At 38.4% G+C, this 25853-nt stretch overlaps 2 protein-coding genes and 1 non-coding gene across 11 annotated transcripts; 2 read left to right on the top strand and 1 right to left on the bottom strand.

The window, feature by feature from the left end:
• Positions 1-2204: 2204 nt before the first annotated feature.
• ACTRT3 (actin related protein T3) lies at positions 2205-7798 on the bottom strand. 6 transcript variants are annotated; one of them, XM_044945061.2, is made up of 5 exons: positions 7533-7675; positions 7133-7279; positions 4706-4849; positions 3901-4138; positions 2205-3326 (listed from the first exon to the last, which is right to left on the bottom strand). In XM_044945061.2, exons 2-5 carry the CDS (start codon positions 7146-7148, stop codon positions 2408-2410), a joined length of 1317 nt encoding a protein of 438 aa, XP_044800996.2. In that variant the 5' UTR covers positions 7149-7279; positions 7533-7675; the 3' UTR covers positions 2205-2407. The 6 variants fall into 6 exon arrangements, with proteins under 6 accessions (XP_044800996.2, XP_044800993.2, XP_006056032.1 ...); XM_044945058.2 differs by lacking the exons at positions 7133-7279; positions 7533-7675 and adding an exon at positions 7692-7798; XM_006055970.4 differs by lacking the exon at positions 7133-7279 and having other exon boundaries at positions 4470-4849; positions 7280-7624.
• On the top strand, positions 5772-5844 carry TRNAV-AAC. Its single transcript has one exon. It is a non-coding gene; the product is annotated as a tRNA-Val (tRNA).
• On the top strand, positions 7697-25587 carry MYNN (myoneurin). 4 transcript variants are annotated; one of them, XR_327348.4, is made up of 9 exons: positions 7697-7832; positions 8795-9091; positions 12744-13534; positions 14513-14672; positions 18344-18522; positions 19379-19462; positions 20344-20430; positions 22080-22398; positions 24199-25587. XR_327348.4 is itself a non-coding variant. In XM_044945051.2 (8 exons), the coding sequence occupies exons 2-8, from the start codon at positions 8826-8828 to the stop codon at positions 22340-22342; spliced, it is 1827 nt and encodes a 608-aa protein (XP_044800986.2). In that variant the 5' UTR covers positions 7697-7832; positions 8795-8825; the 3' UTR covers positions 22343-25587. The 4 variants fall into 4 exon arrangements, 3 of the variants coding, with proteins under 3 accessions (XP_044800986.2, XP_006056024.3, XP_006056025.3); XM_044945051.2 differs by having other exon boundaries at positions 12747-13534; positions 22080-25587; XM_006055962.4 differs by having other exon boundaries at positions 22080-25587.
• The last annotated feature ends 266 nt before the right edge of the window (positions 25588-25853 follow it).

Here is a 25853-nt window from a genome sequence, read left to right as displayed (position 1 = left end):
AGAGGCTGGAGTCTATACCAGGCTAGTTGTTGGGTTAACTGCCTAAGAAGCCACAGTTAAATTAGTTAGTTAACCCAGTAAGCTACTTTGGGAATCACTTTAAATTTTTATCTCTTAATCTCTTTAAATCTCAGCTTCTTAATTTGTAAATGGGAATACTACTTGTCTTGCCCATCTCTCTGAGCTGTTGAAGTTTAAATTAAGGTAATGCGTTGGCTGAGATTTCTTATAGGAAAAAAGCACTTTAAGAACTCTGAAGTGAGGGAGTTGGGATCATTCTCTCTACAGTGCTTGTGAATCTAGTGAGTACCTCACCAAATGTTCAAAAACTGCTCTCAGATAATCATTTTCTACACCATATGCAATCTAGTAGTTTGGCTTACAATCACTATTAATTAAATGGGAAACACATTTAAATGAAACACATTTCAAAAAATGAAATGCACCTCTTCACAAATGTTTCCTTCAGGCCAAACTGAATTACTTCCTGCTGCTTGTACATACCATCATTTGTACACCTTGGAGCCTTTGCCCTAATGTTCCCTCTGCCATCAGTGTACTTTTTGTCAGTTCTCTATATCTGCATACCTACTATAGAAGTCATGAGGGAAGGGGACAGAGATGAAGAGAAAGCCCACAACTCGTCTTCTAAGAACATATCTAGTAAGGGAGAAAGACAAGCAAACCAAAAGAAAAGCCTGCATTAAATTGTGATCAATGAAAGTTCAAGTAATATAATGTGCACTGAAGGACACAATCGATTTTTGACTCTGCGAAGGAATTAGCATGAACTGGACCTATAAATTGTCTAATTCTATAAGCAAAGTAACATTTTGAAAGCACTTATAGAATCATTATCTCGTTTGTATTTCATAAGGACCCTGTGAAACAGATAGGGATCAGGATTAGCAACCCCACTTACCAATGAGGAAATTGATATTCAAAATGTTTAAACAATTTGTTGAAATGCAGCTGATAGGCTGGCAGGGCCTGGACCTGAATCCACATATACTGCCCCTAAATTCAGAGGGATGGGCAATCTGTTAGATTTATATTCCAGCTTCAAGTTCAGCCCCAAAGCCAAATCTATCAGAAAGTCTTCCTGAGCACTCAAGGTGTTTTCCCTCCTATGAAACCCCATTTCACATTTCTCTTAGGACAGTAACCCACTTTGCATCTTATTGTAGTAGGTATGAATTTCATCTCTTACACTGAACTGTTGGATTCCACAGGACACAGTCTGACCCCTGATTGAGCACTTACTGCACTTAGCACAGTGCTTTGCACAGGGCAGGTACTACACTTTGAGTCATGTCAACACTGCCAACATTCTCTCAGCCATCTTGGTCATTTCAGACCCTTCTTTCCCCTTCATAACTAATTAAGCACCAAGACTTGTCAGTTTTTTATTTCTTGCTTATAATCTTGAGTGTGAGACTTCACTTCTTTATATCTAGACTAATAACTTTTTAATTGATCATTGAATCTACAGGGCCTTTCCCAAGGCAATTTATCCTCCCAACTACCACCACATTCATCTTAATTTCTTTATGTCTCCTGTTTTCAAATCTTTTGCCTATACAACATTTAAAACAAAGCCTTCCAGCCTCTGGCCTTAATTTACATTCCTAGTCATTGCTCTTAGTCTGCTCAATAAGAGCTCTTCATTTTAACTAAACCAGTGTATTAAACATGCCTTGAATATGCTTTGTTCATCCTCATATCTAGACTCTTACTCATTTCCATTATGCTGTTCTGAATATCTGCCCTTTTTTTTTCACCCTGCCATGCCCATCCTAATGCTACCTTATTCATGATGGCTTCCCTCTGCTATGAAATCTTCCCTCATAGCAACCTTCCTTTCATAAACTTCAACAAACTGAAAGCTATATCACTCATTTGGCACATACTATGTTGTACCACAAATTGCTCTCTCCCTCTAAAGGAAATGTGAGATCTCCAAGGCCAAGAATAATGTCTCCTCTAGCATTTAACTTGCTTCCCAGGTAGCGCTAGTGATAAAGAACTGGCCTGCCAATGCAAGCGATATGAGACATGGGTTCAATCCCTGGGTCAGGAAGATACCCTGGAGTGGGGCATGACAACCCACTCCAGTATTCTGGCCTGGAGAATTCCATGGACAGAGGTGCCTGGTGAGCTACAATCTATGGGGTCATGAAGAGTGAAGACACAACTGAAGCAACTTAGCATGAGCATTTTATTTGGTTCAACTCAGTAAGTATCTGTTATTTGACTGCTTCTCCATTATTTCCCCCCATTATAGAAATACAGGAGAGACCTGGACATTCAAATAACTGAAATATTTTGTTTTCCCAGAAACATATAATATCCAAAGTTTTCTATCACATATACTCAAAACATTTTCTCCTAACCATGTTATCTGTAGTCAGAAGCATCTCTGGTGTACTATATTGGGTCCAACTTCTTTATATTCTGCAGCAGTGATCCACATGTCCTGGAAGGCAGACAGGGATGCAAGAATAGAGCCTCCCATCCACACTGATATTTTCCTTTCTGGGGGAGCAATGACTTGCACAGGGGTGTTGGCAGGCACCATCTTTGCTATGTCCTTAACTAAACGTTTCTCTAAACCAGGGAAAGAGGTTGATCCCCCAGCAAGGATAATATTGGAGAAAAAAGCATTCCTTAGATCTGCATCGCATTTCATTATGCTGCTGAAGCACATCTTATCAATGCCAGGGGTCTCAAGGTGCATAAGACTTGGAGAGAAGAGGGCCTCTGGACAATAAAAGAGCTGGTTATGGAGCTTGAACCTCTTCCCGTCAGGTAGTTGGTAAATCTTCTGTATACAGTCAGCTTTCTTGGCCTTTTCTTCTTCAAAGTTCATTGCCACATAGCAATAGGTTTCCTTAATGTCCGTGACGATCTTTCTTTCTGAAGTACGAAGCAGCATGATGCCATTCTCCTTCAGCAGCATCATAAGGTAGTTGGTGAGGTCAAGACCTGCCAGATCTAGCTGCTGGACACCATGAGGCAGACAGTAACCCTCAAAGATGGGTACACACTGGGTAACCCCAGCACCTGAATTCAGCACAAAGCCAGTTGTGAAGCCAGCAGCAAACAGAGCTAGCACCCCCTGGATGGACATAAAGAAGGCAGGAACCTCCAGATGCTCAAAAAACACCTCAGTGACCCGTTGCCGATTGGCCAGTGGGTTCAGTGCTGACTCTGTAATCAAAACTGGGCCATCACAGGGCTTTAGCCTGAGGTTGTCATCATAGATATGCTTCCACATGATCTCCATGTCCCCCCATGAAGTAATGAGACCACGTTCCACTGGGTAGCTGTAAGAAGAGCAATAAGATAAATGGAAGCTTTAAATGTTTCCAATTTTTACTCTCTTCAAACCTGGGTTAATCCTCATATTTATTAACAGTATCCCTTTATGGGCGGTGACTGCCAGCGCCTCTAGAGATGGTAACTGCCAGCAAAAGATAGCCTAACTACCTTCCTCTGAAATTCTTTTGTTGATTTCCATCTTCCCTGCCCCTTTGGAATACCCTTTTTAATTACAAAGAAAATAGGGAAATCTTCACATAATAGTAGTTTTCATATCAGTTAGCTGAAAACAAATAGCCCAAATGACAAAGGTACCAGGAATTAACATTTCTAAATGAACTGGTATTTTATGAACGATAATGTTTATACATTTGAATATATTCGAATAGATACAAAGAGCAAGTAATGTTCACTCTTTAGGTATGTGGTACCCTCAGAGATTTGTGCTCAAGCATTTGCAATAACGCTGCCTGGCAGACTCTCGTTACTCGCTTCTTATCCTTCTCTAGCCTCGGTCCCTCCCCTGCGTTCTCCTGCCTTCCCCTCCACCTGGTCCCGCCCGCCGGGAGAAGGCGGTACCTGATGGAAAGCGAGCTTCTCCGCTGCTCCGCTTGGTCTCCCACGCACACTTCGACGCCGCACGTCAGGCCTTTGGTGCGGCCCACAATGTTCGAGTAGACAAACTGAGGCTCCCGGGACCCGGCCAGGCCCGCCTTGATCACTCCTGAGCCGTTGTCGATCACCACTGGTAGCTGGTAGTAGCTCATGCCGCCGCCGCCTCCTGTCTCCCGGCTGCTCGGACTGCCCTGGCTGCGGGCTGCGCGGAGAGCGCGGAAAGTGATGTGCGGGGTCTCAGCTCCTGGAACCCCGCGTCATAGAGGCCCTGGCACCGCCCCACCGGGACTGAGCCGGGCGGAATAGGGAAGGGGTAGAGGGGAGCGGGGGAGGGGTTGGGGGCGAGAGAGTCCCAGGCAGAGGACTCAATGGATGCAAGGTGCGCTCTAAAGTGCCACCTACAATTGCGTCTCACTCGGCCTGGACCACTCCTCACCCCCTTGGAATCCAGGAATACCAATATCAGGAAAACCTGATTTTCTTGCCCAAAAGCTTAATTAAAAAAAGGCTTCACAAAAGGCTATCGCTAATACCTCCATGAGCTGTAAAACCTTTTATTTCTCAACGTCATTAAAATGAAGTCACTCAGTCGTGTCCGTCTCTTTGCGACCCCATGGACTGTACAGACGCCTTCATGGAATTTTCCAGGCAAGAATACTGAAATGGGTTGCTATTTCCTTCTCCAGGGGATCTTCCCGACCCAGGGATCGAACCCGGGTCTCCTGTACTGCAGGCAGACGCTACCATCTACATTCTAGTTAATACATACACGCCTGTCCAGGGTCCTGCGGGAAGTTATCAGATGCGCCCTTGAAATCGAGAAAAGGTGCAGAGATTTGAACCAGGAAAGTGTCGTATAAGGCGGGGCACGGTTCACGCTTTTCAAATTCTTGAAAGAGAACTTTGTCAATTTCTAAAAGGAGAAAGGGGAAAAGTGCCAGGATTTAAAGTGGGTTTAACATAAATTATATCTATACATAATCGGCAATACTTTCTTTCCCCGTGGTTTCTAAACAAAGTGTACTCAAAACCGAAATAGTACCATCTCACTTTTAAATTTTTTTTAGTAATCCCATCAGATTACTCCTCCAGTCCCCGCCCCTGGTGTAATATGGAAGCTCACTTTCATTCCCTAAAAAATTACTGATTTTTAAGGTATCAGGGTGTATCTGCTTCTTTTCAGGGTAAACGATATTACTTAGGTCATAAGAACTTCAGGCTTAGAAAATGTATGCACGCTGTGCGGCAAAAAGTGCATCTTGATGTCTGATTAAAAAAAAAAAAACCACACCTGAATTTTGCACACCCTATAGAAGACTTTAAAACTAAGTACTCTCTAAAACTAGTACAGAAGCAAGGAAGGAAATTCAAAACCAAACGACAGGTCCTTCCACCAGAGGCTGAAAGCGTCGCTTTCTCTCTAGAAACGAAGTTCACGGCTAGGGAGTTTGGTGCCCCACCCCCACCCCACCCCACACCGCCCCTGCGTGAGCGAGGACTCCAGGATCCAAGCGCAGTAGCCTCTTCCTAGCCAGCCAAAGCCCCGGAACACACCCGAGACACTCAGCAACAAAGAAGCTAATACACTTCTTTTCCATAGAAGAAAGTAAACCTCAAAGAAGGGCCAACTAACGGGTGCCCAGTTTCTAACTAGGGGCTTTGAACACAATGTACGTAAATTCCAGAAATGGTAGCACTGTTGAACTGGATATATGGGTATTTCCCGTTGGGGTTTCTTTGTTCTTTTAAAAGTTACGGCTAGTTCTGTGATCCGCATGGTACAACAGAGCTACGAAGAACTATGAGGGAGTTTCTCAACTGCCCTTCCCAGGCAGGTTTCCGTAGTGTAGTGGTTATCACGTTCGCCTAACACGCGAAAGGTCCCCGGTTCGAAACCGGGCGGAAACAGCTCTTGTTTCTTTTCTCTTTTAACACAAGCCTGTGATCCTCCTTTTCTTACCCTTTTAAAAAGCAAAATTCTGATAATTTGCAGTACCTTGGGAATTTGAACTTTCAACGTGGATGTTGTTTAACAAATATTCTTATTAATGGCTTGCACGTGGAAGAAGGGTTCCAGACTTTAAACAATTGTTTTTAAATTCAACTCACAACCTGATACTGAAAAAATAATGTACAGCCTAGTAAGAGTAAGTAAACGCCGGGTAAAAACTGGTAAACCCTGTCATCTCACCACTCTGTATTACAAGTCATTCGGTTTTCCATTACTTTTCTCATTGAGATTGTTGATTTTTCTAAACGCCAGGGACCATGTTTTGCGCTCTTCCATATACTTTGTATCTGTTTGAAACCTAGTAGAGACTCACAGCTATGCCTAAATTAATAAATTGCCGAAAAGGATTCCGACAAAAATAATCAGAAAATTATACTCAGAGACAAGACGAAATCAAGAAAGAATCAGCCTCATTTTTTTCCCTTATAAACCTAACGGTTGTGGGGCTTTCCCCCCCTCCCCCCATAAACATGGTTCTTACCGAGAAGAAAGAATTTACAAGGAGAGCAAACAAAATCTGGTTGTAAAAAAAAATCTCGAGAAAAAAAAAAACAAGTTTACAATGTTTTTTAAAATAAAGTCGTGAGTAAATTTTCCATGGTCCTGACACAAATTTTAACAAGAAAAAAATGGTGAAGTTTTGGTTTTCTTAGATTTTTGATGTCCGCGAGCACGAAAGAACTCACCCTAACATATCAGCACGTACCGTTTGTACGTCTTTTTAAATCACGGAGATAACTAGCACACCTTTCCCTCACTGTGGCTGACTGCGTGCTCAGTCCTGTCTGACTCTTTCCGACCCCATGGACTGTATGTAGCCTGCCAAGGTTCCCTCACTGTACAAAGTCTGAATAGAACGCAAATAATTGTATTAAATATTTTCTAGTCCACAGGCCGACTCCAGTACTCTTGCCTGGAAAATCCCATGGGCGGAGGAGCCTAGTAGGCTGCAGTCCATGGGGTCGCGAAGAGTCGGACACCACTGAGCGACTTCACTTTCACTTTTATGCATTGGAGAAGGAAATGGCAATCCACTCCAGTGTTCTTGCCTGAAGAATTCCAGGGACGCGGGAGCCTGGTGGGCTGCTGTCTATGGGGTCGCGCAGAGTCGGACACGACTGAAGCAACTTAGCAGCAACAGCAGCAGCAGTCCACAAGCAGAAACTTTTCCGGTATAAAGCCCACCTTTCCCCAACCGCATGCCCAGTGTGCCCTACTACTTTGCGCCGCTTTCTTGCATCTCAGACACCAGGTAAGGGTATCCTGGATACTGGGCTCCAGTTGGCTGATGCAAACAAGACTCATAGTTTCCTAAGAGCTTTCGGGTAGTACCTAAAATAAAAAAGGGTGATCAGTCTCAGCTCCAAAATTCCCATGGCCGAGAGCCAAAGTACAGAAAGTAGCTGTTCCCACTCGTGGGGCCTCAAGGAAGTGGAGGATAATGGGAGAAGACGAGCAACTAACTACAAGCCCCAGTATACAATGCACAATTTGGCTCCTGGAAAGAGGCCCGCAGGGCAGCGCCGCTCAGCCTCCGCGCAAAACGCAGGCCGAGCGCGAGATGCTGACTATCTAGAATGCTCACGGTGAGGACGACAGGCGTTGCTCCGTAAGCGAGCCCTTAGTCTCCTAGACAAGACTCTCCCTGTTTCCGGGTGTTCCCGGCATGCTAAGTAGCGGGGTCTCTAGGCACCAGCCTGCTACCCTCAGGCGGCTGTTGGACCTCCAGGGTCCTAGAGCCTACCGCGTAGCCGCCGAACGCCCGGAACCGGATATGACGTCATCATGGAGGAAGCAGGGAAAGGCGGAGCGTGGCGTGGTGACGTCCTTCCAAAATGGCGGAGAGAGAGTGAAGAAATTGTTTTCCCCCTCAGGTTTCTATAAGGTGAGTTCTGTCTTTGCCCCCAGGCCTCTATTCCCGCTCTCTCCAAACCTTGGGGCATCGTAGGGCAGGCTCCGTGGAGTTCGCATTTAGGCCGGAGTGAAGGTGTTAGGGTGGAAAACTAGGGCGAGGCAGCCCCGATGTTGGCCTTGGCCACAGCCTCTGCCGTGGGAATTGGGGGAGTGGGAGCTGGGCGAAGGGCAGGAAGGCGGAAGTCGGGAGAGACCGGCTTTTACTGTCACTCCCTTGCGGCCTCGAATAGACTGGGGTGGTGGTAGGGAGGTCCTCGGGGCGGTTGACCAGATCTTTGACAACTCTTGGCCCAGGTGCTAGTTCTCCGCCCCCTTCGGCACCCGCCTTGCTTTTAAGCCACTGTATGCTCTGCGGAAGGTAACGGGTTTCGGCGATTTGAGAGCAATTTTACACTTAATCTTGGTCGAAAGGCAGAGAAGCATTTGAGAAAATTTTAAAGAACTCGTACCATGTCCTTTGATCATTTGTCCCAAGGAATCATTTCTTAGTGGCTTATTATTATTATTATTATTATTTTTTTTTTTTTTCGTAATTTACATGTGCCTACTGAACTTGAAACTGTGACGGTTCAACTGATCTTCAGTTCAGTTCACTTCAGTCACTCAGTCGTGTCCGACTCTTTGCGATGGAGAAGTGTGAAATTTTGCGGTGCTTTATTTTTTCACTTTGTGGAAATGTTTTCACACATCGTCATTTGTTGACGTGTCCAAAGGATTGTGTTAGTTGACCAAGATGAAATAAAAACTAGGAAGGATTTTTATCCCTTCAGCATTTTTATCCGTATTTGCTTGGTAAGAATTTTCTGGGGGTGTAAAATGAGAACAGACTTTGTTCTTGTTTGGATTCTATGTCTCTTTATTCACCAATGGCTTGGGAGAAAAGTTTGATGAAAACTTAGTGGTACTGATTTACTCTCTCTCTTGTTTTTTTAGAACAAGGATAGAATTCGATTCCGATATCAAAATGCAGTATTCGCACCACTGTGAGCACCTTTTAGAGAGACTGAACAAACAACGGGAAGCAGGTTTTCTTTGTGACTGCACCATAGTGATTGGGGAATTCCAGTTTAAAGCTCACAGGAATGTGCTTGCCTCGTTTAGTGAATATTTTGGTGCAATCTACAGGAGCACTTCTGAGAACAATGTCTTTCTTGATCAGAGTCAGGTTAAGGCTGATGGATTTCAGAAACTGTTGGAGTTTATATACACAGGAACTTTAAATCTTGACAGGTAAGGTACCTATGTTATTTCCACTTACAAAAGCTGGTCAGTAGTCTTGAGCTAAAGCAGATTAGTATTTTTTCCATTCAATCCCTGAACTCTCAGTCTTCAAACACTGGTGTGCCCAGTGTTGTTGTTAATAAAGAGATGAATATCACTGGTTTGCAGTAAACAGACTACATTTCATAAGTACAAAAAGTACAGATGTTCATAGGATTACAGCATGGTTTTTGACATATTTGACTTATCTACTGAAACAAAGGGTGTATTTTGAGGAATGGAAACTTAAAGATCATTGAATTCCAATTTGCCCTTGCTTTTTGGTCTTTAGGTTCCCTCTGGTCTTCTCTCTCACTCTTCATCCCCTACCTTATAAGGTGTTTGGGTGGGAGGTATAGGTGGAGAAAGAAGAAAGAATCTGTTCTTTATTAGTGCCCCCTTTTCAGGACCTCTTCCTGATCTTGATTCAGAAAAATACAATGCTTAAGTCGGCTAGAATGCTTCTCTGAGATGTTGAATGCTGTCACTGCACTGACAAGAAGTAGGTTCTGAAGAACCTGATAACTCAGGCATTTTATCTTTCATTTTCGATGAACTGTGTAGTTAGATTAATACTGATATGTTTACTGGTTGTTGTAGAGAAAGGTGATGGGGATAAAAGGAAAGAGAAACCCATAAAATTACTCCTGCCTTCTCTTCTCCAGCTTTCTTAAAAGTGTAAACATGAATAGGTCACCATCTGACATAGCACAGTTATGAACTTTAGGTCTTGCCTGTCAGTCACTATGTCTCTTGGATCAATATACATTTTCTTTAGGCCTCAGTTTCTCCATCTGAAAAAACAAGATGATACTACATGGGTTGTTACTGTGAAAATTTAGGATTTATTATCTCCCAGTGAACATTAGTTTCCTTCCTTTATTTCTTCTTTTCTATCCCACTCTCCAAATCCTTTGAATCTACATTTATTGGGGAAAATTTAAGGAAAAAAACAAAAAAGGAAACATCTGAAATTCTGCCATACACATGTAGTTACTCTTAACACTTTGATAAATATTCTTTCATTGTTTTCCAGATGATCTCTATAGATACATACATGTACACATTAAACAAAATCCTTCCCTCTTTTTACATTGCAGCTTATCATGAAAATATATTTCTCTAAAAAGCTGGAATCAGGATTTTCCTTAATCCTATTAAAAAGGAAGCATTCATGCTGTTTGGGATTACTTTTAAATTTTGATGTAATGACATTTTTGTGTCAGTTCTGTATAAGTTGCTTAAAGGAACAGCAGTGTCACAGATAAATGTCACATGATATTATTTAAGTTTACTGAATATTTGGCTATACAAGTGCCTTTGATCTAAAAATTTAGAATGTGTAATATAAAGTAAACAATCACAAAACCAGTGAATTTTGGTTGATCTTTAATTTAGTGATTTCCCTTTCTCAGTTAACTTTGCCAGAAAAATGTTGAATTGATTTGAACACACTGAAGGGCACCTTACTTTGAGCCTTCATGCAGAGGACCAGTGTGAAGAAGAGCCAGATGTTTGGTTCAATCTTTTTTGCTATACATCTTTCCTGGAGAGCTGGGGAGTTAATTGTTTGAGCCCAGCCACAAATGTAAGAGAAGATAGAGACCAAAAATGGAAAGTCTGTACAACTTATTAAGAAAACAGAATAATAAAGAATTAAGTGGACTCAGGAGCTAGTTTCCTTGCTCAAATCTTAGTTCTAATGCTCTGTGATCTTGGACAAGTTACTTCTTTGAAACCTCTGATCCTTTGTATGTAAAATGGTGATTACAATTACCCATATAAAGCAGTTAGCCATAAATCTGGCATAGGTGATTAAATGATTTTTAGTGACTGTTCAAAAAGTGAAAGCAAGTTTGCAAACACTTTTAACTTCATGCTTATAAACAAAAGCAAATCAGTTATTGACATAAATGCTGACTGACCTTCTTAGCTGTAACTGAGCTTATAGGCTGTCAGTGAAATAGGTAAATAATTTGTATGAATTACCGTTTCAGTTCTGAACAGTTCATGTGTGATTCAGTACTAGTTTGTAGTGGTCTTAAAGGTTATCTCATCTAGTTTGTGGTTCATTTACTAAGAACAATTGTAATTTGAGACCGTGGTATAATAAGTGATAGAATAAATTTGGGTTTCATTCTAGTACTGTCTCTCACTTTTTATAACTTAATAATAGACTGTGTAACAAAAATCAATTAAAATGCTTAAAAAACTGTTTTTACAGACTAAGTGGTATATACATGCACAGAAATTCATATGGAAGACTAATAAGATTTTACTTATTTTGGGGGCATTCATGTTGTACCTTTGCAAACAGAGAGTTAACTTGATTACAAGGATCATTCCTTATTTGTTCCCAAAATTATAGCCAAAGGCCATAAGAATAGAGTAAGTGATGTATTCTTAGCTAAGGAAGTCAGTTTGCAAACAGATGATTGTCCAAAAGTTGGTAGTATAGTTAGGAATTTGGGATGGATTTTCCCAGAATAAAATGTTCACTAAAACTGGTGATTAGGTTTCCAGACTAGTCTATAAATCTACGTAATGTTTTCTGAAACAAATTTCTTTCTGGGGAAAAATGACAAATAGGAAGGTTACTTGAGGGTATATATATATATGTGTGTGTGTAAGTATATATTCATTCTCAAATAATTAAAAGGGTGTGTTTTTGGTATTAATACCAACTCAGCTCTCTAACTTTACAACCAAGAAAATTGAAGCCCCCAAAGATGCTGACTTACCCTAGTTAAGTCACCTAGTAGTCCAGAGCCGTTGCTAACGTAAGTGAACAACCAGCCTTCCCCTGCATTGTAAACTTCTGGAGGGCAGAGACTATTTGATATGTCTTAATATCCCTCTGAGTACCACACATGGTACATGCTCAATAAATATTGATTTGAATGTTGAAAATTCAAATTGAACGTTAAATTTTTCTACATAACTCTAATATGACAAATTCTCCAGCTAATTTGTGTTGAATCTCAAACACAAAAAAGGTGGGAAGGTTTCTAGAGAGAGCTTAGTGCATTCTAAAACCTTGTTCCTTCAGCTGTGATCCATGGACCAGCAGCATTGGCATCACCAGGGAGTGTGTTAGAAATGCAGATGCTTGGGCCCCAAAACAGACCTACTGAATCTGAATCTACATTTAACAAATTCCTGGGTAATTCAAGTGCACAGGAAGTTTCAAGAAATACTGTTCAGGTTCCTCATAGAGGAGCAGAGGAAGATAATAGTTTTTTAAGACTCTTCTAATTACAAATAAAGAAAAGTTGGTTGCTATCTGAAGAGGCCCCAGGATAAATGGGAAGAGGCAGTAGGTTGCCAGCAACTCTTTTTGTGTGTCAGGTATTTTTTTAACAAGTAGAGATATTAACATTTTTGTTTTTCCATGGTTGTACATATGAATGATCCATTACTTTTTATCTTTTCAACTTCTGTAAAACTGAAGATTTTTTCCTAAACATTCTGAGTGAATAAATTTTAAAAATTTGTTCTGTTAATCATTTTTCATCATTCTACTTCATTAGGTCTTTAAAAGACAGAAATATCTGCATAGTTGTGTTTCAGAAACATTTTTTCTTTGATCAGAATACTGTCATTTAGCCTTGTTTCCTTACAGTTGGAATGTTAAAGAAATCCATCAGGCTGCTGACTATCTCAAAGTGGAAGAGGTGGTCACTAAATGTAAAATAAAGATGGAAGATTTTGCTTTTATTGCTAATCCCTCTTCTACAGAGATATCTAGTATTACTGGAAACATTGAATTGAATCAACAGACTTGTCTCCTGACTCTGCGAGATTATAACAGTCGGGAGAAATCAGAAGTGTCTACAGATTTAGTTCAGGCAAATCCTAAACAAGGAGCTTTAGCAAAGAAGTCATCTCAAACTAAAAAGAAGAAGAAGGCCTTCAATTCCCAGAAAACAGGGCAGAATAAAACAGTGCAATATCCCAGTGACATTTTAGAGAATGCATCTGTTGAATTATTTCTCGATGCAAATAAGTTGTCCACACCTATAATAGAACAAGTTGCACAAAGAAGTAATTCAGAACTTGAGTTGACATCAGTTGTGGAAAATACTTTCCCAGCACAAGATATTGTGCAGACTGTTACAGTGAAACGGAAACGTGGAAAATCACAGCCAAACTGTGCTCTGAAAGAACACTCTATGTCTAATATAGCCAGTGTCAAGAACTCTTATGAACTGGAAAGCTCTGGGGAAGAGCTGGATCAGAGGTATTCCAAGGCCAAACCAATGTGTAACACATGTGGGAAAGTGTTTTCGGAAGCCAGCAGCTTGAGAAGGCACATGAGAATACATAAAGGAGTCAAACCTTATGTCTGCCACTTATGTGGAAAGGCATTTACCCAGTGTAACCAGCTGAAAACTCATGTAAGGACTCATACAGGTAAGACTGTTTCTGGGAAGTATAGTTTTTATATTGTGACTGAAATGTTTTTTAACCATTAATATATAGTGTTGACTATATCTAAAATTTAGTATATACTTATATTCATAAAAATATTGAGCATGTTAGACTTGAAAATACCTTGTAATTGTGACCAAATATTTAATGGCTCTTTGTTTTGTTGTAATTGGTACTCTGAAGTCCCAGTGCGTGAACGCTAAACCATTTTTCCTCACAGTTAAAATAAGCATAAACTTAGTTCTAGCTTGCTAACTGTTTAACAGACAATATATTAAAACTTATAAAGAGAAAAAGTACTTACAACTCAGGCTGATTATCAGATTTTGCCAATATATCTCACTACCTGCTTCCTTAGACTTTTTCAACTTCTGAACGTAAATTATATGTACAGTCCTTCCTCAACCTTTATTGGTATGCTAGATTTGTACTTTTTAGAAGCATTATATATTTCTCTCATCACCTTTCACTGTTATGAAATAAGAAACACTAATTTCTTTTAACTCTATTGGTGTTTTCAATAATCAGTCTGGAAAAAGATCCTATATGCTTTTTTACTTCTGCTGCTGCTGCTAAGTTGCGTCAGTCGTGTCCGACTCTGTGCAACCCCATAGATGGAAGCCCACCAGGCTTCTCTGTCCCTGCGATTCTCCAGGCAAGAACACTGGAGTGGGTTGCCATTTCCTTCTCCAATGCATCAAAGTGAAAAGTGAAAGTGAAGTCGCTCAGTCATGTCCGACTCTTAGCGGCCCTATGGACTATAGCCTAGCAGGCTCCTCTGTCCATGGGATTTTCCAGGCAAGAGTACTGGAGTGGGGTGCCATCGCCTTCTCCTAGCAGTTAATATTTTCTGAATACTGAAACTACTAATACTGTTGAACTCTTTTGAAAGCTTGTATGAATTAAGCAACTAAAACAATATTTCCTTCTAAATACAAATTTTACTTACTTTTCTTTTAGGTGAGAAGCCATACAAATGTGAATTGTGTGATAAAGGATTTGCTCAGAAATGCCAGCTAGTCTTCCATAGTCGCATGCATCATGGTGAGGAAAAACCCTATAAATGTGATGTATGCAATTTACAGTTTGCAACTTCTAGCAATCTCAAGATTCATGCAAGGTAAAAATAAAAGCAAAAAAGGATATTTGATCTTTAAGTCTGTCATTCAAAGTAGCCTTAAATAGACTATTATATGAGAATTCAGGACATAGAGTTCTAATTGTGGTACCGTCACACAATATTATTAGCACAGTGAAAGAACCAGAAGGAAGCCATAATGCCTGGAGGGGAATAAGTAAGGGAGGGAAATAAGGTCTGAATGGTGTTACGGTGTTCAGAAGGTGAAGGTTTTGTAGGCCATAATGATGCTTTTAAGTTTGAGAAAGAAATAAGTGATGTGAACTTACTTGCATTATAAGATCACTCTGGATGCTTTATTAGCAAAAGATTGTAAGATTGCAAGAGTGGAAGCAAAGTTACCAGTTAGGAAGCTATAGATAAAACCCGAGTGAGAGGGGTGATGGTTCAGGTCAGAAAGGTAATAGTGGGAGAGATAAGTGGTAGTCAGATTCTGCATGTACTTTAAAGGTATAGCAAACAGAATTCTCAGCACATTTGGATGTGGGGTATAAAAAAGAGTAGAATTAAAAACAATACGCAGGTTTTGAGCTTGATCATATGAAAAGATGGAATTACCATTAACTGAAATGGGAATTTGTGGATAGAGCAGTTTAAGTAGGAGTGTGGGAGTTTAGGAGTAGAGTTCTGATCATTTTAAATTTGAGGTGACTATTAGATACCTGAATAGAAATGTGTAAGAGATGGTTCAGTCTGGAAGTCAGGGGACTGGTTTGAGCTGAAGACATAAATTCAGTGGAGAAGGAAATGGCAACCCACTCCAGTATTCTTGCCTGGAGAATCCTAGGGACAGGGGAGCCTGGTGGGCTGCCGTATATGGGGTCCCAGAGTCGGACACGACTGAAGCGACTTAGCAGCAGCATAAATTCGGAGTCATTGGCATGTAGGTAGTATTTAAAGTCATAATGTTGGAGATGAGGTCACCAGGAGAATGAAGATGGACAGAAAAGACATCAAAGGATGGAGTCATGAGGCACACTAACTTTGAGTTCTGAGAGATAGGCAAGAACCAGCTGAAGTGACTAGGAAGAAACAGCAAAAATAGGGGCAAACCAGAATGTTGGGCAGTCTTGGATTCCAGGTGGAGGAAATGATTTCAGAAGAGAGCTGTCATTGTGTCAAATTCTGATGATAGGGCGATTAGGACCGAGAATTGACTATTGGATTTGGCAAAGTAAAAGGTTAGCAGTGGTTTTGACGAAAGCAGTGTTAGCAAAGACTGCTACTGCTGCTAAGTCACTTCAGTCGTGTCTGACTCTGTGTGACCCCATAGATGGCAGCCCACCAGGCTCCCCCGTCCCTGGGATTCTCCAGGCAAGAACACTGGAGTGGGTTGCCATTTCCTTCTCCAATGCATGAAAGTGAAAAGTGAAAGTGAAGTCGCTCAGTCGTGTCCAACTGTTCGCGACCCCATGGACTGCAGCCTACCAGGCTCCTCCATCCATGGGATTTTCCAGGCAAGAGTACTGGAGTGGGGTGCCATTGCCTTCTCTGGTTAGCAGAGACCAGTGGGGAAGAAGTGAAGTAGAACTGTTGGAGACTCAGGATCTTACTAAAAGGAAAGCAGAAAAATAGAGGAACAAGTAGGGTCGGGGTCTTTTTTTTTTTTAAGATGGGAGATATATCAGTATATTTGTATTCTATAATCCAAAGGGGGGGAGGAAATTGATGATACAGGATGGAAGAAATTTCAGGAGTGAACCTGGAGTAGGCAAGGGGGGATAGTGTCCTAAGTATACAAATAGGAAGAACTACCATTCTTGTATTAAAGAAAAGCAAACTCTGTAGATACAGATGCCTGTAGGTGGAGGTTTGTGATGTAGAAATTTTCTTCTGATTGCTAAAATTTTTCTTAGCAAAACAGGAAGCAAGGACATCAGCTGAGAGCGAGGGTGGGTGCTGAAGGTTTAAGGAAAGTGAATGGACAAGCAAAAATCATTGCCTGTAGTATTGTGGGCATACTTGACTACCACATATACCTGATGGGAAAACTTTGAACTAATCTCAGAACTAATGTTTTCATAACAACTGAAACATTTATTCTTGACATTATACATTGAAACTGTTGATTTTATTTAAAAAATTTTTTAAACTTTTTATTTTGTATTGGAATATAGCCAATAAACAATGTTGTGATAGTTTGAGGTGAACAGGGAAGGGACCCAGCCATACGTATACATATATCTATTCTCCCCTAAACTCCCCTCCCATCCAGGCTACCACAAAACATTGAGCAGAGTTCCATGCTCTCTACAGTAGGTCCTTTTTGTTTATCCATTTTCAGTATAGCAGTGTGTATAGCAGTGTGTACGTGCCCATCTCAAACTCCTTAACTATTTCTTCCCATCCTTCCCCCCCACCCCCCTCCCGCATGACCATAAGTTCTTTCTCTAAGTGTGTTGAGCCTCTTTCTGTTTTGTATGTAAATTCATATGTATCATTTCTTTTTAGATCCCACATATAAGGGATTTCATATATTTCTCCTTCTCTGTCTGACTGACTTCAGTCTGTGTGACAGTCTCTGGGTCCAATCTTGTTGCTGCAAAGGCATTTCATTCTGTTTGATGGCTGAGTAATATTCTGTTGTATAAAAGTATCACATGTATCCATTTTTCTGTAGATGGACATTTAGATTGCTTTCATGTCTTGGCTATTGTAAACAGTGCTGCAGTGAACATTGGGGTGCATGTATCCTTTTGGATCTTGTTTTTCTCTAGATGTATGACCAGGAGTGGCTTGCAGGGTTATGGTGGCTCTCTTTTTAGTTTTTAAGGAACCTCCGTACTGTTCTTCATAGTGGCTGTACCAGTTTACATTGCCACCAACAGTGCAGGAGGGTTCCCTTCTCTCCACACCCCCTCTTCAGCGTTTGTTCATGGATTTTTTGATAATAAGACATTCTGGCTGGTGTGATGTGATATGTTGTAGTTCTTTTCTTTTTATGTCGTAGTTTTGAATTCCATTTCTCTAAGTGATATTGAACATCTTTTCACGTACTTCTTGGCCATCTTTATGTCTTCTTTGGAGAAATGTCTATTTAGGTTTTCTGCCCATTTGTTGATTGGGTTGTTTTGATGCTGTTAAGCATCATATGAGCTGTTGGTAAATTTTGGAGACTAATCCCTTGTTGGTCACATCATTTGCAAACATTTTCTCCCAATCTGTGGGTTGTCTTTTTTGTTCCATTTATTGTTTCCTCTGCTATGCCAAAGGTTTTACATTTAAGTAGGTCCCATTTGTTTATTTTTGTACTTATTTCCATTATTCTGGGATGCAGATCAAAAAAGATATTGCTGAGATTTATGTCAGAATGTTCTGCCTGTGTTTTCCTCTAGGAATTTTATAGTGTCTGGTCTCACATTTAGGTCTTTAATCCATTTCATTTTTTTAATGTAGCTGTTCAGTTTTCCAGCACCATTTGTTGAAGAGACTGTTTTTCCAATATTGTGTAGTCTTGCCTCCTTTGTCACAGATTAATTGATCATAGGTGCATGGCTTTATTTCTGGGGAAAACTGTTGATTTAAAATACATATTCTGGATCTGTTCAGATGAAATGAAAATGCTGCATGAAAAATTGTACAGAAAAGTTTGCTATATGATCCTCAGATTGTTTTACTTGCCATCATATATCTCTATAATTATTTACTAATAGGAAGCATAGTGGAGAGAAGCCATATGTCTGTGATAGGTGTGGACAGCGATTTGCCCAAGCCAGCACATTGACCTACCATGTTCGAAGGCATACAGGAGAAAAGCCTTATGTGTGTGATACCTGTGGGAAGGCATTTGCTGTCTCTAGTTCTCTTATCACTCATTCTCGGAAACATACAGGTAAGAATGTGACATAGGGATTGCCTAAAATAAGGACAGTTGTAAATAAAAGAAAAAGGGAAATCGAGCCTTTGAAATTGTGCTTCTTGAAACTTTTTATGTTTCTGATTTTCACATAAATATTAGATGTAAAAACAGACTTATTTTCTAGAATAATACACAGTGGGTGAAATTTTTTTTTTCATGTAACTTACGTACATGAAAATCAGGTAATTTTGACAGTATGTAAGTTTGAGTTAAGACATTTTTTATGGCGTTAGAAAAACGCCTTAGCCTCTTGAAGCTTCATTTCCCTGGAATAAAGCTGTAAAGTTAAGGGGTTGGGATGAGTTTGGATAGAACATCAATTTAGTAGTTACTAAATTGTTTTTAGGACTTTTTCTACAAAACATTCTAAGATTTGTAAATTAGATACTTAAAACCCAAAGTATCAATTTTGAAGCAAAATCTGTTGTTCAAAGATTTTCATTTTTTTGTAGGGTAATTTTTAATAGATCTTCCTAAGTGATTTTAATTCCCCTTTAATAATCTTGTAGATAACAAGAATTGAAAAATGGATTGATGAATTCTCATGTTTTTAATTTTATAAAAATCAGACTTCTTGCCCATTTTTAGTCTACTGGAAGGGTATTTGGAGAAAGTTTTATTATATGAAAAAGTATCAGGTCATATGAACAGTGTAAAATAATTACTAATGTTCATTTAAGTTGGATCACACTGAAAATACCTCTAAAATACAATATAAAGAGGTCTTAATTTAAATTATATTTTAGAACAGCTTACTATAGATTATTGTAACTGATAAATATTATATTGGTATAGTACACCACTTCGCTATCTTTTATTTTCCATCTAGGTGAAAAACCATACATATGTGGTATTTGTGGGAAAAGTTTTATTTCCTCAGGAGAGCTCAACAAACACTTTCGATCCCATACAGGTCTGTGTTTAGGGAGAACGTATTATTTTTTGTTCTCTCTAATTTCTTTTTATGTAAACATTGACTTTAAACCATTATGGACTATATGGTATCTAGTCATACTCTAGCTATAGCTATATTTTAATGTATGAGTATCAGTTTTTATTTGTTTTTTGTTGTTGTTGTTTGGAGTATGGATTAAATTGGGTCAAGAATTATGTAGATTTTCTAAGATGTGTTCCAGGTAATTAGTAGTTTTTAAATGATTTGGGTAAAATTGCACAGATATGCCAAAAAATGCAAAGGGATAGGTAATACTAAGATAATATCAGATTTCCTTATGAAACAATATTCAGTATGCAAATTTTAGGGATATTTTCTAACAATGACATGGTTATTCTAAAAGGCAGTATATAGATAGTATAAGAACATATTAAATGTTCAAGGTTTTTTAAAACAAAGGAAAAGACCACTTTGAAAATGTACTGTTCTTTATCTTTCTAAAAGTTATTCCTCATAATAGAAAGGATTTTTTAATTTATAAGCTACCTGAGAGTAGAAACCATAATTATGCATTTTTCCCCCTCAGCTACATCTCTTAGCCAGAGTCTGGCATATGATTGGCACTCACTAAATGTCTGATAGAGTTAATTTTTTAGTTTGAGGTTTCTGTTAGTGAAAATGCTTCATTTTTCCTTGAAATAGGGAAGCTTTGCATAAAGGAAAGGAGTGCCTATGTGTGGAAGTTTTATTTTGCTATGTTAGAGCCAAGAGATTAAAATGGTAATTTGAAAGAAATTAAAGTAATGTAATAATGTTAGCACTGTGTTCATGAACGTTGATATTTTTGCCTTCGCAGTTTCTGAAATACTGAGGCTTTGATTTTTTAACTTATTTTTCAGGAGAAAGACCATTTATCTGCGAATTATGTGGAAATTCTTACACAGATATTAAAAATTTAAAGAAGCACAAAACAAAAGTACATTCTGGTAAATGCTTGTGTTTTTTAAAAATTTGGAGCTCTCATATTTGTGCTATTTCTTAAAATGTTGAGATACACATTGTAACAGTTTAAATTAGATATATATTTTTTAAAACAAGGTGTACCCATATGAGGAAGGTAGCTTTGTAGTGTGCAGGTGAGTTCACTCTTTCCATATTGATCTTGTAATAAACATTGCTTTAAAATATTTTCTCCTTTAAAAACCTGATGTATGAACAATTTCAAGAATGAAAGAATTCATAAACAACTGTATATCACTCTTTCCCATACTAGAGTCTGGGTTACCTGGGGTTTATTGTAGTTATGCAGAGAAAGGAGCATCATGAACGCTAGTCCAAAAATTGTATGAGAGGAAATAGGGAAACAGATATCCCCAAATTGTCATATGTGGAGTGGAAAACCATAATACAGAATTTTTAGTCTGTTGCTTAGAAATGAATCCTTGAAAAAGTTTCACCGTGCTTACCATTCTTTTATGCCTAGAAACAAAATTAATCTTCCTCACTGTGTAGAGATGATAGTAAGTTTTTGGTAGTAAACATAAACATCATAAAGATTAAGGTAGTAACATCTGAAAACGTCAGTGAGTCATAAATTCGATGAGCATTTATTAAGTACCTCTAAAGTACACATAACCATGCAGGTACTAGGAAAGTGTAGTCCTAGTCCTCAAAGAGCTTACAGTCTAGTGTGGGAATCCAGAAATCTAAATAAATAACTATGATTACAAGACAAAATGTAGGATATGGTAAAGACATAAGAGTACTGAAGAAGAGATTAAGTCCTGACATGAGTATTGGGAAAGCTTAATTCTAGAGAATCTGAAACATGGAGGATGGAAATGGGAAAGGAAATGTTCATCCAGGCAGAGAGAACATTGTGAAGAGAGTCACTGCAACAAGAGACTGCAGGTTGTATTCTTAACTGGTTGAACTGAAGAATAGTTTGGCAAAAATAAGAGTTATAACTTTACAAAAGTATGCAAGTTTGTCTAATGAGGGTAGTGAGATTGAAATCATGTTAGTACTTTTGGAGTGACAAGAACATGGGAAAGCTAGTAGAAAATTTGAAGAGAAAAGTGTGTCTTTAGTCAGCTGGATAATTAATCCCTTGAGTAATGCAGAATTTCTTCTGAAAATAAATGAAAGTGCCATACTTCTGAACTTGAACTCACAGAATGATATGAATTATTCACTAATACATTCAGTGAATTAAAAAGAGTACTTATTTATGTAGCACCGTGAGGTACTTGGAAGTAGAGAAGTGTAATTAGACATTTGCTCTAAGGAATATATAGTCTGTTGAGCATTCAAGGCATACCTAAGTAGGATGCTACATAGCAGTAAGATAGATAGCTAGGTGTCCCAAGGTGGTATATGAAATATTTACAAATGAGTGATTAAGAAACAGCTTACTCTGGTCTAGAGCAATTAAGTCCATTTTTGTAGTGGAGTTGATGCGTGAGCCTAGTCTTGAGGCCCAGAATGGGTTTGTGCAGGTAATGAGAAGGGTAGATCAGCAAAAGAGAAATGGTGTGACTAAAGGTGGGGTTAGAATGGGAATGGTAAGTAGATGAGTCTTCCTCGGGGTTTTTGTTTTGTTTTTAAAAGATAGTGAGTTTTTCCCCTTCTTCAGGTGCAGATAAAATTCTAGATTCCAGTATAGAGGATCATCCCTTGAATGAACAAGACTCCATACAAAAAAGTCCTCTGTCAGAAACTCTGGATGTGAAACCTTCTGATGTGACTTTGCCACTGACTCTCCCACTGGGGGCTGAGGACCACCACCTGCTGCTGCCTGTCGCAGACAGCCAGCCTCCTGCGCCAGACGCGTTGCTGAGGCCAGCCGCAAATGGGTATTCAGAGCCACAGTTGATTTTTTTACAACAGCTATATTGACTTTGAGGAATATGGAATTGCTAAGACGTCTCTGGTAGTAAACATAAACATTGCTGGTAAGGTGCATATATTCATATTAAATTGACCATTCATTTGAGTTGTGACCATTATTTTCATTCACCAAAGTAAAAGCACCTGATGCTGCATCATAGCTGCAATGCTTGTTTTGATGTTTGGCTTTTATGTCTAGGTTATACACACAACTTCTAAAGCAATGAATTATACTGCAGTAGCACTATTTGGGGTGAATAAGGATAACGTTGTTTTAGAGCTGCCTTAATTCCATTTCTGTTTTTCATTTCAGATTGCCTTTCATTTACTGAAGTGAAATCTATCAGTTTATGATTGAGTTTTGACCTGTAGAATATGTTTATTTTCTTCTCAAAATTTAAACAAAATCCATAATAGTATCAGCCCATGACAGTGCTGTTAGCAAGCTCCATAGACCAGTATGTAAACTATGAAAGTTGCTCAGTCGTGTCTGACTCTTTGGCGAATTCTCCAGGCCAGAATACTGGGATGGGTAGCCTTTCCCTTCTCCAGGGGGTTTTCCCAACCCAGGGATTGAACCCAGGTCTCCCACATTGCAGGCGGATTCTTTACCAGCTGAGCCACAAGGGAAGACTTTCACATATAAACTGTGAGGGGGGAAATTCATATTTCTACTATAAAAATTGAGGTACTGAATAAGAATTGTGCTATTTCTCTATTAATATAGTCCACTGAAGGTAACTTTTCTAATGAAACAAAAAAGTGCTTCTCTTAAAAACTAGAAAACTAGATATAAATTTTGTTGTGTAGAACTCAGAATTCTGGAGAAAATCAGTGGTCAATACTTTTTTGATTTAAGTTATCTGAGACTACATTTTCAAAATGAATTTTAGATAGATATTTGGTGTTTTTATCTTATTAAAAGCAGTTTCAAATTTGATGCAGATTGTTTTAATAAGTTTCTAGATTATTGGAGATGAGGGAAATATACTGAGTTGTGAAAATTTTTGATAAGCTTCTCTTATACCTCGTATGCACTTTTTAAAAAATAAAACCCTAAAGAATTTTCTAAATAGAAACTTAGTGCATAGTATAAAACACTTAACTTCTGAATTTGGTACATTATATTCATAAATTGTTAAAAAATTAACTTCAATTATAAGTAGACATTTGAGTTATCAGAAAGCCAGTTTATTAAACATTTTATATTTGAGTTTTTTTATAAGTTTCAAGTTTGAAATTTTTATAGATTAAACCATAACAGTTGGTGGTGGCTGTAGTTTCACATTAGTCCTTTTCCTTCTTAATGAACTTAGAAAATTCAAATTTATTCTGGTACTTACTACCACTTGCCCCTTCCATTTTCCCCACATATTGATTTAGTCTCACTGCCTAGTCTTTGGACATTAAATTTTTAGTTCCACAAAGTCTGTTCCTATACTACTGATTAAACACCATGGTGACATTATTTCCTATTTCTGCCATGCATTAGTTATGGCTCATTTGTTTTCTGCTTTTAAACTACACCTATAATAAAATTAATATATTTTCTGTTGGTATTGATTTCTTTAATTGTGTTTTCTCTGGGGTCCTAGTCATAGGAACCAACTGGAAACTAAACTCTTGTAAACTGTGCAGATCATCACCATTTCACAGCACACTCAGCATTTTCACAATAAACTGCCACCAGTGGAATTGACTTAGAGTTTGAAATACTGCCTTTGTACAATGTACATCAAACTTAGTATTTAATTTATCTAAGAAATCTAATTATTCATATGTATTAATATAATATACAGGATTTAAATACAATTTATAAAGTTATAAAAATGTTCAACTAATCTGTTCTGGCTTAAATTCAATAGGAATTTATTGGAATGTGAAGAAATTAAAGAAAATTAAGACAGCCTTTTTAAGAAGTCTGCTGAAATGGAGAGGCTATATTTAATTCACATCTTCATTAATCCAAGCATCTAATGAACAAAATTTCTTTTTAAAAACTGCTACAGTGATGTCATAATTGTGTAAGGGTAGTAGTTACCAGATTTCCTCTAACATGATGGTAATTAGTATTTTGTCTTTACATAAATTAGCCTTTACATTTATTAGATTTATCAGATTAAAGGATTGGAGTGGCTAAGGTTGATTTATTGTGTTTTTCTTCATCACATTATCTGCTTCTTAGCTAAAATAATTTTATTTTAAATTGCCATGGCATGACGCTCTTCCAGAATGACTTGTAAAGACAGTGTGAAGACTGAGTTTTTCTCCTGTCATCTTCTAATGCTGTATTACTATCATATGCGTGTATTTTAGTTGTATCTGCTATCATTGTAACACTCACAATTATCAGTTAAGTTCATCTTTAAATATATTTGTTACAGTGCAGTGTTTTGGGAAAGGTCTATTCTAAATTATGTAAGTATTACTACGTTTTTTGAAAGTTTTTAGAATGCTGAAGATCTTACTAAGAAATTATTTTCTAAATTAATTTTGTTTTGTATTTGTATTAGATAATTCCTTCTGTATTGTTAGATTTTAGGCTTTTTAAAAAGAAACCATAGATTATATATAAAGGATTTTTTGCTCGTATGTTTTATGTTTCATTTCATAGACTGATTTTGATAAACAGATTTTAGAAAAGTGTTTTATTTTTTTCCACAAGAAAAGGTCCTGTCCTGTTGCAACAGTAGTTTGTCACTTTTCTGTATGTTTCATGTCTACAGAAATTATACAAATGATAGTTGAAATGTGCTTATATAAAGACAGTTAATCTACATGTACTCATATCCTAGTACGATAGCTCTAACATTTGATACACATCAAAAACATTTTTAAAATAGTTGTGTCCAAGTCCCACCACACCTGGGGCCCTCTGAATCAGTCTCCAAAACATGCTAGAAAAGCTCCATAGGTGGTCTTAATGCATACCAAACATAGAAAACGATTATCCTAAACACTTCCTGGTGTTCTTCCTTTCGGCTCTTGATATGTGGTTTGTGGGCACTATCTTTTTTTTTTTGGCTGCACCCTGCAACCTGTGGATCTTAGTTCTGTGACTAAGGATTGAACCTGGGCCTTCGGCAGTGAAAGTGTGGAGTCCTAACTACTGGACTGCTAGGGAAGTTCCTATATTGTCTCTTGATAAATGAAGCTCTTAATATGGCTTTCCACTTTTTATTCAGATTTTGAGTCTTTGGAATTTGGCTAGAAATACCACCAAATAAATTGTATTTTAATGCCATTTCTGTAAATTCTATGTTTTTACTCATTATTTATGAACATTATTGATAGTTATCAGAGCATTTCTTGAGACAGTGACATGATTTACTTACCTGTCCTCTGCAACCCCCACCCCACTTCATTCAGCAGAGATGTGATGTATTTGCTTAAGGGATTTGGATAATTATCATGTAAACATAGTAGTCATTCAGAAATAGGGTGTTTATTTTCAAGAAGTATATACTGAAACAAACACCATGGATATGAATCAAGTATTTGAATTAAAATATCTGGCTAT

Source organism: Bubalus bubalis, chromosome 1 (assembly GCF_019923935.1).
Source record: "Bubalus bubalis isolate 160015118507 breed Murrah chromosome 1, NDDB_SH_1, whole genome shotgun sequence".
Taxonomy (NCBI): domain Eukaryota; kingdom Metazoa; phylum Chordata; class Mammalia; order Artiodactyla; family Bovidae; genus Bubalus; species Bubalus bubalis.
Note: the sequence above shows the minus strand (reverse complement) of the source record. Positions and strands in the feature narration are given on the sequence as shown.

Excerpts from the sequence above, each read along its gene's own strand:
- MYNN (XM_006055962.4), top strand. The coding sequence starts at position 8,826 with ATGCAGTATTCGCACCACTGTGAGCACCTTTTAGAGAGACTGAACAAA. Across the intron at positions 13,535-14,512 it reads TCATGTAAGGACTCATACAG|GTGAGAAGCCATACAAATGT; the intron begins GTAAGACTGTTT and ends CTTTTCTTTTAG. Across the intron at positions 14,673-18,343 it reads AATCTCAAGATTCATGCAAG|GAAGCATAGTGGAGAGAAGC; the intron begins GTAAAAATAAAA and ends ATTTACTAATAG.
- ACTRT3 (XM_044945058.2), bottom strand. The coding sequence starts at position 7,734 with ATGATGACGTCATATCCGGTTCCGGGCGTTCGGCGGCTACGCG. Across the intron at positions 4,139-4,705 it reads GCAGGACCCTGGACAGGCGT|CCCGCAGCCAGGGCAGTCCG; the intron begins GTATGTATTAAC and ends CTCTCCGCGCAG. Across the intron at positions 3,327-3,900 it reads AGAAGCTCGCTTTCCATCAG|CTACCCAGTGGAACGTGGTC; the intron begins GTACCGCCTTCT and ends CTCTTCTTACAG.